The 12,753-nt window shown below is 40.9% G+C and overlaps 1 protein-coding gene across 1 annotated transcript; it reads left to right on the top strand.

The window, feature by feature from the left end:
* The first annotated feature begins 1,805 nt into the window (after window positions 1-1,805).
* pak2b (p21 protein (Cdc42/Rac)-activated kinase 2b) lies at window positions 1,806-12,703 on the top strand. Its single transcript, XM_061825854.1, has 15 exons — window positions 1,806-1,945; window positions 4,064-4,422; window positions 4,502-4,608; window positions 5,997-6,147; window positions 6,273-6,304; window positions 6,517-6,630; window positions 6,730-6,862; window positions 6,953-7,016; window positions 7,494-7,542; window positions 8,573-8,685; window positions 8,755-8,872; window positions 8,956-9,055; window positions 9,941-10,137; window positions 10,451-10,588; window positions 11,946-12,703. Exons 2-15 carry the CDS (start codon window positions 4,233-4,235, stop codon window positions 12,030-12,032), a joined length of 1,593 nt encoding a protein of 530 aa, XP_061681838.1. The 5' UTR covers window positions 1,806-1,945; window positions 4,064-4,232; the 3' UTR covers window positions 12,033-12,703.
* The last annotated feature ends 50 nt before the right edge of the window (window positions 12,704-12,753 follow it).

The raw sequence follows: 12,753 nt of genomic DNA, 5'->3' as shown, positions 1-12,753 counted from the left end.
GTAAAATAGCAAGCAATGTTTTCATAGGTTTCAATTAGTCAAAAGTAGCCACAACACAGTGACAACAGTACAAACACTATATGATTGATTGATTGCATGTTAGACATTACAAAATCAGACAAAACACCCACACCCTGGGAGATGTCATATTTGAAATGCACGAAATGCTATGGCAAAATGGTTAAAAAAAAAATTTGCGATACCAGTGTACCAGTATTGTCAATGTTATTTATTATGATGGATGATTAACAAATCTAGAGAAAAAAGAAAAAAACCACACTCACCGGCGTCACCATTTCCCTCTCCGTGGCAACAACGGAAGTGCCTCACCATCGACGAGGTGCTGTTGCTGTAGACCAGCGTCTTGGCGCACATCAAGCACTTGACCTGGAGAATGCGAGAAACGTTTGAATTCTTTTAGGAAGACATTTTATGACTTGCCGGCATCTCGTGTTGCCGTACCTTATTTGGAGAGAGCTGCTCAAAGTATTGCCACATAAGGGACACCTTTCTTTTTTTACCGGGCTCCCCGGAGAGAGACGGGTCGGTTCCGGACATGTTCCAAAACGAGCACTAAACACACAAAAGTCATCGCTCTTGAGAACATACACAATTTTTATTAGTTATTCACAAAAAAAGGCAGAGAGATCTGTGAATGGCTGGCGTCATCAGCGGGTTGCTAGACTGACTGGAAGACTCGTACAAAGGCACAGAAGTGAACATCCATGGAAATGCATGCATTCTCTTTGCCGCGTATCCTCACAAGGGTCGCGGGGAGTGCCGGAGCTATCCCAGCTGTCAACGGGCAGGAGGCGGGGTACACTCTGAACTGGTTGCTAGCCAATCGCAGGGCACATTGAGACAAACAGACAGACTCACAATCACAGCCAATCGCAGGCTAAAGTTAAACAACCGCACTCACGATCACAACCTACGGTCAATTTAGAGTGTCCAATGAATGTTGCATGTTTTTGGGAATGTGGGAGGAAACCGGAGTGCCCGGAGGAAACCCACGCAGGCACGGGGGAGAATATGCAAACTCCACACAGGCGGGGCTCCTTGGAAATGTTGATGGGCCAACCAACTACGGTCAATTTTGGCAAGTGGGCTCCTCGTTAGAGAACAGCAATTTGGGTAAAAGTTATTTGAACATTAAACATTTGTGTATGCATGTTATAATATTTAGAATAATGGTTATAGTACAGTAAATTTTTCACCAGAAAGCCAAATATCCTAAACATTTTGCATGTAGTGTACATCCAACATTATTCTCATCAAATAATATTTTTTTCTTCAATTTTTTTGGTTGAAGATTACAACTCAAACCTAGGACTCGTGTATTTTTAATGATTTTTTAAAATAAAAATATTACGAAAATTCCTCAAATATATAATTTCAAAGTTGAAAACATGCATTTTAATTCTTTCCAAGCTGCCACAATTTTTCCTTTTTGAAAATACGACTGAATATTATGTTTTTTCCCTCCCAGAATATCGAAAAATACGTTTGCCACAGAGTGTTATCAAGCCTCGGGCTGCATAAGAGATACAGAAACCAGAAGCGTCACAGGAAAATGTTTTTTTTTTTTTTTAAAAGGGGGGGGAGAGTACTTAGGTAGAGTATTATCGTATACTTAGAAGTATACAGTACTTCCTACTTCGTTACTTCCCATCACTGCCCATTACTAGTCGGTTGTTCCGCTTCCCCCTTTTCGCCATCGCAGAAATATCATCGAAGGCCCCAAAAAAAGATAAAAGGGGATGAATAAGTTGCACTATTAATAATCGTCGCCCGGTTTTTCTACTCGAGTTCACTTGTGGCCGGGTTTCAGATGAAGTACCGTACTTTTCTTGGACTTACGAAGCTCTTTTAAAGCACCGAGGAAGGCTCGACCGAGGGACTCTTGGAGTTCTGTTCGCGTTCCAACCGCCGTGGAAGCTCTCCGGTAAGAATGTGACGAGAAAGAACGGACTTGTGCTGGATGCTCGGCTGATCTTCCAACCCCAGCCTGTTCCGCCAAATAAAAAGCATATTTATTTCCGTCTTTAGTCACTATTATATTATCACATTTGAATGGGTTTGTCGGAGGAATTACCGTTAGCCGCTAACTCGCCGTCTTTGCCAACGGAGTTGAGATGCTAACGTTCCTCGTCGGCTAAATGGTGTTATCTAGGCTCACATGTTAGCTAACGGGTGTGCTAGAGCCGAGCTAAAGTTAGCTTGAAGTTCGTTCACTTGTTGGCCATTAAAACAGGGATGCTAACGTTAGCCCGCTGTCCGCCCCGTCTTAGAAGAACGGCACACTTTATCCCAAATCGTCTTTGAAATAAACACTATTACATAAAAAAAAAATATGCAGAGAGAAAGTTTGGTTTGTGTAGTAAACAAACCAGATAATTACAGCCATTATCTAATATGAAGTTATGTGAGCTAATTTTTGCCTCAATGCTATTATACCGTGAGTGGGCCTGCTAATTTTTTCGTTTTTTAATAAACCACATTATTAATATCCACCCAAGAAAACGGACAGAGTTTCAGCCTTAAAGCTGCTGTTGTCATTCGTAATTGTTTTATTACTGGAAGTCCCCCCCCAGTCTTATCTGTTTGGCTCCTTTTCAGCCATGCTCCTGTGATGTGATATAGTTAATTTTGACGATTAGTGTGGAATAAAATGTCCACCTGACACCGTCTAAAGTTGCTCGTAGTTAAATCTTAGCATGCCCTAAACTTTGATCCAAATAAACTTTTATATAAATTTAAAACTCACGTACAAACATTTCCTTGAACAGTAAAAAGGTGACAGATTCAGGAAAAAAAAACACTAAAAGTGTGATGTTATTAGGGCTAGTGTAAGATGCTTTTTGACAACCAGTAAATATACCCTATTATCCATTATAATTGCTTATTTTTTTAAACACACGATATACAGTGTTGCGTTGAAAAACTACTTTATACACTTGTCGTATCTCATTTTGAGCTAGCTGTTATTGCTACCATGGCAAATGTGAGGCAGAACTTTATCTGTACCATCTTGAGAGGTTTACTACCTTGCTGTCTCAGGCCTCAACCCCGTGGGTGTGTTTTTGCAAATAGTTTCGTGATGATACAATATTGTATGGGGGGAAAAAATGGATGACAAATTACAAATATACTTTATTTACTTAGTTTTTTTTCTACGTATCTGTACACTACTTGAGTATTTTTTTTTTCTGATGACTTTTGAAAACATACAGGAAGTCTTTAGTCTTTGTGAAGAAAGACTCGCTGCTTTTTTTTTCACCTTTTGCGAATGATGACATGACATAAAAAAGAAATGGAGATAATCTCAACTGTGGTTGATATTGTGATTTATGGATTACAGCAGGGGTGTCAAAGTCATTCTTGCCGCGGGCCAGATTGTAGTTACGGTTTCCCTCGGAGGGCCGTTATGACTGTGAAATCATAAAAATTGTTTTGTCACAAACCAAGGATAATGTGTTTTTCAACTATGCTTATGTTTGGTAACACAGAAAATACTTGTAGTATCTCAATGTTATGATTTATTATCTCACAATTTTAAATTTTCGTACAGATTTTCATAAGAATCATGGATGTTGACTTGCATAATTTGCCTTCACGGGTCATACAAAAGCATGCGACGGCCCAGATCTGGCCCCCCGGGCCTTGAGTTTGACACCTGTGGATTACAGTCTGAGATTTATAACGCACAGAATGAACAAATGGAGAATTTATGAGCAACATTAACAAAATGTTGTCCATCCGTGGCAAAATGGGTTGTCTTATCCCAGGCTAAAAACCACCAGTTTCTGCCGTTCAATAATTTGTCATTTCATTTAAAAAATAAAAGGCAACACAGGTCATCAAAACAGGTGTTATATAGATTTGACAATAAACATTCATTTTTACTTGCAGTATTGTCTTCGCGACTTCTGATGGGACAAGCTGAAAGTCACAACAACTTTTGTATTTCAGTACTTCCAGGGTGTACTTTTCCAGGTTATTTTTCTTTGGCTATAAATATCGTGTGTAACCATATTTTTGATCTCTTTTTTTTTATGTATAGTTCTTCCTGCCTGCACATCCTGCGGTGGCGCATGAGCGCAGGTGTGCTTCATGCTGATGTGATCCTCCCTCTCCGCTTGCCGCCCTGTCCGTCCTCGCCCCGCCCCGTCCCCCGGCCCCCTCCTCCTCATCTCCTGTGAAAACAACAAAAACAAACTCTTGCGCGAGTAATGTGCGACAACGGCGACCCCGAGGACAAGCCCCCCGCCCCGCCGGTCCGTATGAGCAGCACCATCTTCAGCACCAGCTCCAGTAAGGACTCGCTGTCGGCGAACCACAGCACCAAGCCGCTGCCGTCGGTGCCGGAGGAGAGGAAGCCGCGCAGCAAGATCATCTCCATCTTTTCCGGGGCGGAGAAAGGTAAACGGGAGGAGAGCTTTCAAAGGAGGAAAAATAAATAGTCGTCGGGTCGATTACAACCAGCGTTTGCCAATTTCAGGCGGAAGAAAGAAAGATCGAGATAAGGAGCGACCGGAGATTTCGCCACCCTCCGATTTTGAACACACCATCCATGTTGGCTTTGATGCTGTCACGGGGGAGTTCACTGTGAGTAGGAACCATTTCTTGGAGCTACACATTGCGATGGGGGGGGCTGGACTTTCAACATGGCTCTGTTCCTCGGGGGGCACCATAACCACATTTTTTTTCTAATGTGAAAACATAGCGTATTCTATAAAAAACCTAAGGTAACTCAGTCATACATTTTTTTTTTTATTACCTTTTGTGCCATGTAATGGTGTAATCTTACATTCGTAACCGTGAAATCTTGTACATTGAACCCTCCTCGTTTACTGCAGGGGTTCTGTTCCAGACCCACCTACAATAAGGACCAGATTTTAAAACAATAGTTTTACCCCATCTCACAGAGTTAAAACAACATATCGAAAAAATAAAAACACGCTTTTTTTAAGTATTCTCTTCCTGCCCCAGTTCTTCACATAAGTCCTGACGCTTGCTAGCTGCAAGCTGTTTGTCGCTCCAAATTAAAGTTCATTTTATATGAATATTTTAAAAAATGTTCCACCTACCATATAATTTCATCTAGATTAATGCTAACATGTAATGCAAAACACAAAATACAAGATAACAGAGAATTACACGGATGTTGCGGTAATCCGAAACCTTCAAACAATGGACCTTTCCGACTGGCGATCTTAAGCTCCGCCCCCTTAGCTACAGTCGCCGTGTCCCACAAGCTTCCAAAATGGCGACTGAACAGAACAGGTTTGAAGTCGGTTCTCTATCGCGTATTCCACATAATATTGCGGTATGTTTTTTGCCAAATGCGTCAGACAGAGGTCTCAACTATTTAATGCAAGGATAGGTACGCAGAATTAAGATTTTGGACGGAGCAGGGCGCAATGTCAGTTACAGCGAAAGGTTGGCGATCGATGCAAAAAAAGTTTGACGCCTCACAAACTTCATATTGAAATCCAACAGGATAAAATAGTGGAATCGTATTGTGCCTGTAAAGTAGGGTGAGTACTTTTTACTTGGAAAGATCATGAGTAATATTGTAGTCTTTACAAGTGAGTGGGTGTATTCATTTGACTTGGATTGTACTCAAACCTAGTGCTCTGTCTTAAATGAAAAAGACAGAGTTTAACGCTAGCGCTGGCGTGCTAACGCTATTGCTGCACTGTTAACGCTAACGCGCCGGCAGCTATGAAAACAGTCGCGGCTTGTAGGCCAGGAATTATGGTAATATTTCTTTTTCTTTTTTTTTTAAGATTTCCCTTGAGTGTGGGAACACTTAATACTTAAACTATAGGTGCACAACTCTAAATTCTGGCTAGGCTTTAATACTATTAATAACTCTGTAACACCTGCTAAACAATCTGAAATATAGTGTGGGGCAGAGATGAAGTAACGTGTTACAGGCGGGTAACACTACACATGGATGTGAAATACGTCCGTGTTGTTCCACTTTTCAGGGGATGCCGGAGCAGTGGGCTCGGCTACTCCAGACCTCCAACATCACCAAGTCGGAGCAGAAGAAGAACCCGCAGGCCGTGCTGGACGTCCTCAAGTTCTACGACTCCACAGGCAACGGGCGGCAGAAGTACCTCAGCTTCTCATCTTCTGGTTAGTCTGCCAACACGAGCCATCCCGAGTAGTCCGTGTATGCGTAGTCCTTAACGCAGGATACGTTCAAACTCATATCACATGACAAAAAGTTGTAAAGCAATTTTATTTTTGTTCATTTGCAGAAAAAGAAGCATTCACTCCAGGGCCACAGTCTGTAAGTATATTGAAACTATAATTGAGAGTGCTAGGAGACAAATATTTATGCTAATGCTATTATGTGCTGAAAAATGATTAGGACAAACAGAAAAAATAAATATTAACAAAAAAATAATAAATAGATAAAAAAATAATAAAATAAATAGATGATAATAATATATTTAAAAATCAAATAATAACCTTGGTCTCTTTTCCTTTGCTTGAATCCAGCCAGTCAAAAAAGGCGCTGAGCCAACATCTCCGACCATCAAAGACATTGACGACGACGATGACGATGAAGCCCCGCCTCCCGCCGTGGCTCCCCGACCAGAACATACCAAGAGTGTAAGGCGACAACAATGACAGCTGGGATTGTAAAATGAACTGTATTTCCTGTGTTCATTTTTTTAAATTTTTTTTTCCTGAACTTTTTGGGTGGCCCAGGTGTACACGCGCTCCGTCATCGACCCCCTCCCCGCGCCCAGCCTGAGCACGGACGGCGATGCGGCGTCCAAGGCCGCCGACAGACAAAAGAAGAAGGGCAAGATGTCAGACGAGGAGATCATGGACAAACTGAGTAAACCTCATTCTCACCCCCCCGTCATGACTCACTTGGAAAAGAAAAAAGAAAGAATTCCCATTTCACTCTCTCCTTTCTCCTTCATAGGAACTATAGTCAGCATTGGCGACCCCAAGAAGAAATACACCAGATATGAGAAAATTGGGCAGGGGTGAGTCGCGTATTAGTCGCATGATTATTCCGTTCCAGCGGCCTAAAACCACACAGGTCTCATATAATTTATCATGGTGATAAGTGAACTCTACAAAGTAGAACCACATTTTTTTTTTTGCTATTATTTATATATATTTTAAAGCTGTCTGAATCTCCTGGGACTCCTATGAATTGTCCCTACGCTTCAATTAAAAACTATCATCCTCTTATAGGCACTTTCTGTATTACTGAATATTTATTTGATGATATCCATTTTTTTGTTAGTCTTTTAATTTGAGCATGTAGTACTGCGCATGTGGTTTACTGTACGAAACGTGAGCTGACTTGTGACTCTCAAATCAAGACGTATACCGAACTGTGAACTATGTTTGACGAGATTGAGTACTGCGGTACCTCATTTGAATCACTCCCATAGGATGTAAATGCATTGTGCTGAATGGTGTGTGATTAATGTGTTATTTGTCTGCCCTGACAGAGCTTCTGGAACAGTCTTCACTGCCATAGACGTTGCCACGGGACAAGAGGTAAGAAGCGCAAATACAGTAAAGCATATTGTGACTGATTTGTCATTCAAAACCATAAAAATACTGAGGACAACTGATACCGTAATTTCTGGCATACAGAGCGCAGCTGGTTACAAGCCTCACCGAGTACATTGTAAAGGAAATACCATTTGGTACATTCATTCGCTGCAGCTGTGTAAAAGTCGCAACTGCCCACATTGAAACACGAAATATTTACAAAGACGGTACACAGAAAGAGTTTAATGCTTGCGCGTAGCTGAAGCGAGTGCTAATGCTAGCCCTAACGCTAACAGGGCCGGTTAAAATAAAACTGAACGGTAAATATAACTGAGACATGCCAGTAATACAGCAACAACACGGTAGCACAGCGCTCATGCTAGCGCAGCGTTAACAGGGTCGGTAAAGGTCACTTCCTCGGCACATATATTCCACCGGTCTAATGCTTACCTTTTCCGCTCGAGTGCCCCCTTGCGGCCGTTAGGAAAAATTTACAAATTAGCCGCATCACTGCATAAACCGCAGGGTTGAAAGCGTGTGAAAAAATTTGCGGCTTGTAGGCCGGAAATGACAGTGATTACCCTAGTATTCGACCACAACGTCATATTACTCGTGGCAAAGTAGTACCTCATTGGTTCATATGATGGGGAATATTTTAGAAAATCCAAAAGTACGTCATGTCCACGTTTTTTTCCTTCTTTAAGCAAAACACGGGTCACAGTTTTATTTGGTGTAACATGCACTTGCATATGTTGTACCTGAGATCCAGCATTTTTAATTTCATTCAAAAAGAGTTATTTAAAGTACATATCCATACAGATCATCATAAATAATTGGAAGATGTTCCTGTCGGATGTTGAGGTCATCTACAACCGTGTATTTGTTTTTTTTCTCGTCTCTTCAAGATGTCAGGCATACTGAAATTACATTGATGTGTAACTATCGGGAGTTACTCTATATATAATCACCACTACGGAACACAAACAATTAGATGTGTAAGATTAAAGTATTGATGTTCCCCGTGTACACGTAGGTGGCCATTAAACAGATCAACCTCCAAAAGCAGCCCAAGAAGGAGCTGATCATCAACGAGATCCTGGTGATGAAGGAGCTCAAGAACCCCAACATAGTCAACTTCCTCGACAGGTGACAGTCACACCGGATAATATCCGACGTTCAAAAGAGTATCTCATGCGATAAAACTATGTATTTTAGTTTCCTGATGGGGGAGGAGCTGTTTGTGGTGATGGAGTACCTGGCGGGCGGCTCACTCACCGACGTGGTCACGGAGACGTGCATGGACGAAGCCCAAATTGCCGCCGTGTGCAGAGAGGTGTGCCGTCGCACGTCGGTAATAAATGGAAAAAAATAATGAGTAATAAGAATAACAGTTAGCCCCCACCTTTCTCCCTGCAGTGTTTACAAGCGTTGGACTTCCTGCACGCCAACCAAGTCATCCACAGAGACATTAAAAGCGACAACGTGCTGCTCGGCATGGACGGCTCTGTCAAGCTCAGTGAGTTGTTAAGGAAGTTTGTTATTATGCTGCCAGTCTTTATTGAGCCAAAGCAATTACCTTAATTCCCGGCCTACAAAGCGCACCTCACCGAGTACATTTGTAAAGCAAATACCATTTGGTACATACAGTACATATGCCGCAGGTGTGTAAAAGCCGCAAGTGCCCACATTATAACCTGCACTGAAACACGAGATATTTACAAAGAAAGATGGTACACAGAGTTTAACACTCGCGGCGCACTAACGTTAGTGCCGCGCTAAAGCTACACTAACAGGGGAGGTTAAAATAAAACTTACTGGTAAATATCACTGAGACATGCCAGTAACACAGCAGCAACACGCTAGCCCACCGCTATCGCTAACGCAGTGCTAACAGGGCCGGTTAAAAAAAAATACTGTTAAAAATCACTGGGTCACGGCAGTAACACAGCAGCAACATGCTAGCGGTGCGCTAATGCTAACAGGGCCAATTAAAATAAAACTTACTATTAAATATCACTGAGACCAGCCAGTAACACAGCAGCAACACGCTAGCACCGCGCTAACGCTAGCTCAGTGCTAACACGGTTGGTAAAAGTCACTTCCTCGAGATATATATTCCACCGGTCTCATTCTTACCTTTTCCGCTTGTGTGCCCCCTTGCGGCCGTTAGAAAAATTACACAAATTAGCCGCATCACCGCATAAACCGCATGGTTGAAAGCGTGCGAAAAGAGTCGCTGGTTGTAGCCCGGAAATTACGGTAAAGGTTCCCATTCTGGTAAAGGTCTGTTTCAGCAACTGTGTGAAACGGGATACATTCCCACCCGATTGTCTCACACAACACAGTAACGGTTGAGAAGTGTGACACGTGTGTACGTAAACGTGCGGCATCCCCTCGGCAGCCGACTTCGGCTTCTGCGCCCAGATCACTCCGGAGCAGAGCAAGCGCAGCACCATGGTGGGAACGCCCTACTGGATGGCCCCTGAGGTGGTGACCCGCAAGGCCTACGGGCCCAAAGTGGACATCTGGTCGCTGGGTATCATGGCCATCGAGATGGTGGAGGGAGAGCCCCCCTACCTGAACGAGAACCCGCTACGAGTGAGTACAAGGACATTTCACACAGAGGAGATCGGAGACATGAGAGACCATCCGGCATTTAGACGCAAAGTGGCGTTATATAGCATGTTGTGAAATGTACCGTAATGAAGACACAACATTTAAAAAATCCTGCGTTTAAGTGGACTATAATGTGAAAAATTGAATGAGATTCCTTTTTTAACATCCTTTATCCATGGAGTGATTTCTCCTTGGTCATTGCTTCCCACGCTGCACTTGGGCCAGAGCGGCGCCTTTGTCGGTTTGACGTGATTTTGCTCAGCTTGTCGCACTGTGGCGTGTTCCCGCCTCACAGGCCTTGTATCTGATCGCCACCAACGGGACGCCTGAGCTGCAGAACCCCGAGAAGCTGTCGCCGGTCTTCCGGGACTTCCTCAACCGATGCCTGGAGATGGACGTGGAGAAGCGAGGCGGCGGCAAAGAGCTCCTGCAGGTGACTGAACGATTCCCTGCCAAAATGGACCTTTGTGGTTCGGGCCCCACTTTCATAATCTTGACAAAAGCGGCTGCTTTTCGGGAGGGGCTCAACATGCTGAAAACACAGCAATTTTTGAATAGTATTTACAATGGTTGATTTTAATTTATTTATTTATTTTTTTCAAATTTGTACAGTTGTACAAAATTGATTCAATTACAATTAACAAATTGTTTAGTCATATTTAATGTATTTATGAATTTTACAGTTGTAAAAAATTGATTCTATTACAATAAATGTTTGATTACATTTAATGTATTTATAAATTGTACAGTTGTACAAAATTGATTGAATGACAATTAAAAAAATAATTACATTTAATGTATTTATGAATTTTACGGTTGTACAAAATTGATTCAATGACAACTAACATGTTTTGATTATATTTCATGTATTTATGAATTATGCAGTTGGACAACTTTAATTCAATTGCAATTAAATTGTTTAATTACATTTAATGTATTTATGAATTTTACAGTTGTACAAAATAGATTCAATTACAATGAACAAATTGTTTAATTAAATGTAATGTTTTCATGAATTTTATAGTTGTACAAAATTGATTCAATTAAAATTAACAAATTAATTACATTGATTGTATTTATGAATTTTACAGTTGTACAAAATTGATTCAATTATTATTGACAAATTGTTTAATTGAATTTAACGTATTTATCTATTTTACAGTTGTACGTAATTTATTAAATTACAATTAACAAATTGTTTGATTACATATAATGTTTTTATTAATTTTGCAGTTGTCCAAGATTGATTCAATGACAACCAATTATTTAATTACATTTGATGGGTTTATGAATTTTACAGTTGTACAAAATTGATTAAATGACAAATTATTTCATTACATTTAATGTATTCATGAATTTTAACGTTGTACAAAATTGATTCAATTATCAACAAAATGTTTCATTAAATTTAATGTATTTATGAATTTTACAGTTGTACAAAACTGATTCAATTACAATTAACAAATTGTTTGGTTACATTTAATATATTTAGGATTTTTTTTATTGCAATGCCTTGTTATTACATTAATACAATATTGTAATTGAGCTATTTGAAGTGGAAAAAAAATAGAATTAACCCATTAAACTATTCGATAATGTAAATGCTCGGTGGGCCCAGTTAAAGAACAGAATGGAGCCCATGTGAAAATGTGTTGCTCATTTAAAGGACTGGCCCCGTAACAAAAAAAAAAAAAAAAAAGGGATGGGGGGGTTGTGAAGTGACCGCTAATCTCCTCTTGCACCTTTTTAATTTGTGCTCTTTGTCGTTTTTTGTTTGTTTTCGGCTGCAGCATCCCTTCCTGAAGCTAGCCAAGCCGCTATCCAGCCTGACGCCGCTCATCCTGGCCGCCAAGGAGGCCATGAAAGGCAATCGTTAGAAGACCGCACACGCGCCACATACCATCCATTTCAAATTTGTGCCAGACTGAAAGTAAAACAATGAAATGAAATGAAAAAAAAAAAAAATAAATCATCACTGTGAAGAAGACCAAAAATGTCAAGCACGAAACACACACACGATTCGCTGTCCATATGAAGTGTGACAAACTCTGGTTAGGACTGGGCTTGTATTTAATGAAGATGATGCCTTGTTCTAGTTTTTAGCGTTATTGTCTTTTTTTTTTTTTTTTTTTTTAATCGACTGCCTTAAACAAATGCAAAAGTGTTGCCTAATGTATTGTTGATTTGCGTGTGTGTGTGTCCCTTCCCCACTGTGATTTCTACTACCCTTTTTGTAATTTGACCTTTTCTCCGCTCTGTCAGCGCCTTTTTAGTTCTTTTGATACTTGAATGTCTTTCTCTCTCTCTCTCTCTCTCTCTCTCTTTCCATCTCTTGTTCTATTTCATTCGTCTGCTTTTATAGGAAACAATTCAAGAGCACGACGGCGTCTTTCTGTTGAGTTCACACACGTTCACTGTACCACGTTAGTCCTTTGATAGCAGAGGTGCACCTTACAGGAAAGTTCATATTACATGGACCGGGTTTATATTTTCCTCTCTATTGTTGATATTAAAAGTGGGAAAAAAAAAAAATCGTAACCGCACGTATCTCATTTGTGTCCAACCCATCCGGCGATTACTTCCACAATTGTGATTACA

The sequence above is a fragment of the Syngnathoides biaculeatus genome, chromosome 7 (assembly GCF_019802595.1).
Source record: "Syngnathoides biaculeatus isolate LvHL_M chromosome 7, ASM1980259v1, whole genome shotgun sequence".
NCBI lineage: Eukaryota > Metazoa > Chordata > Actinopteri > Syngnathiformes > Syngnathidae > Syngnathoides > Syngnathoides biaculeatus.
Note: the sequence above shows the minus strand (reverse complement) of the source record. Positions and strands in the feature narration are given on the sequence as shown.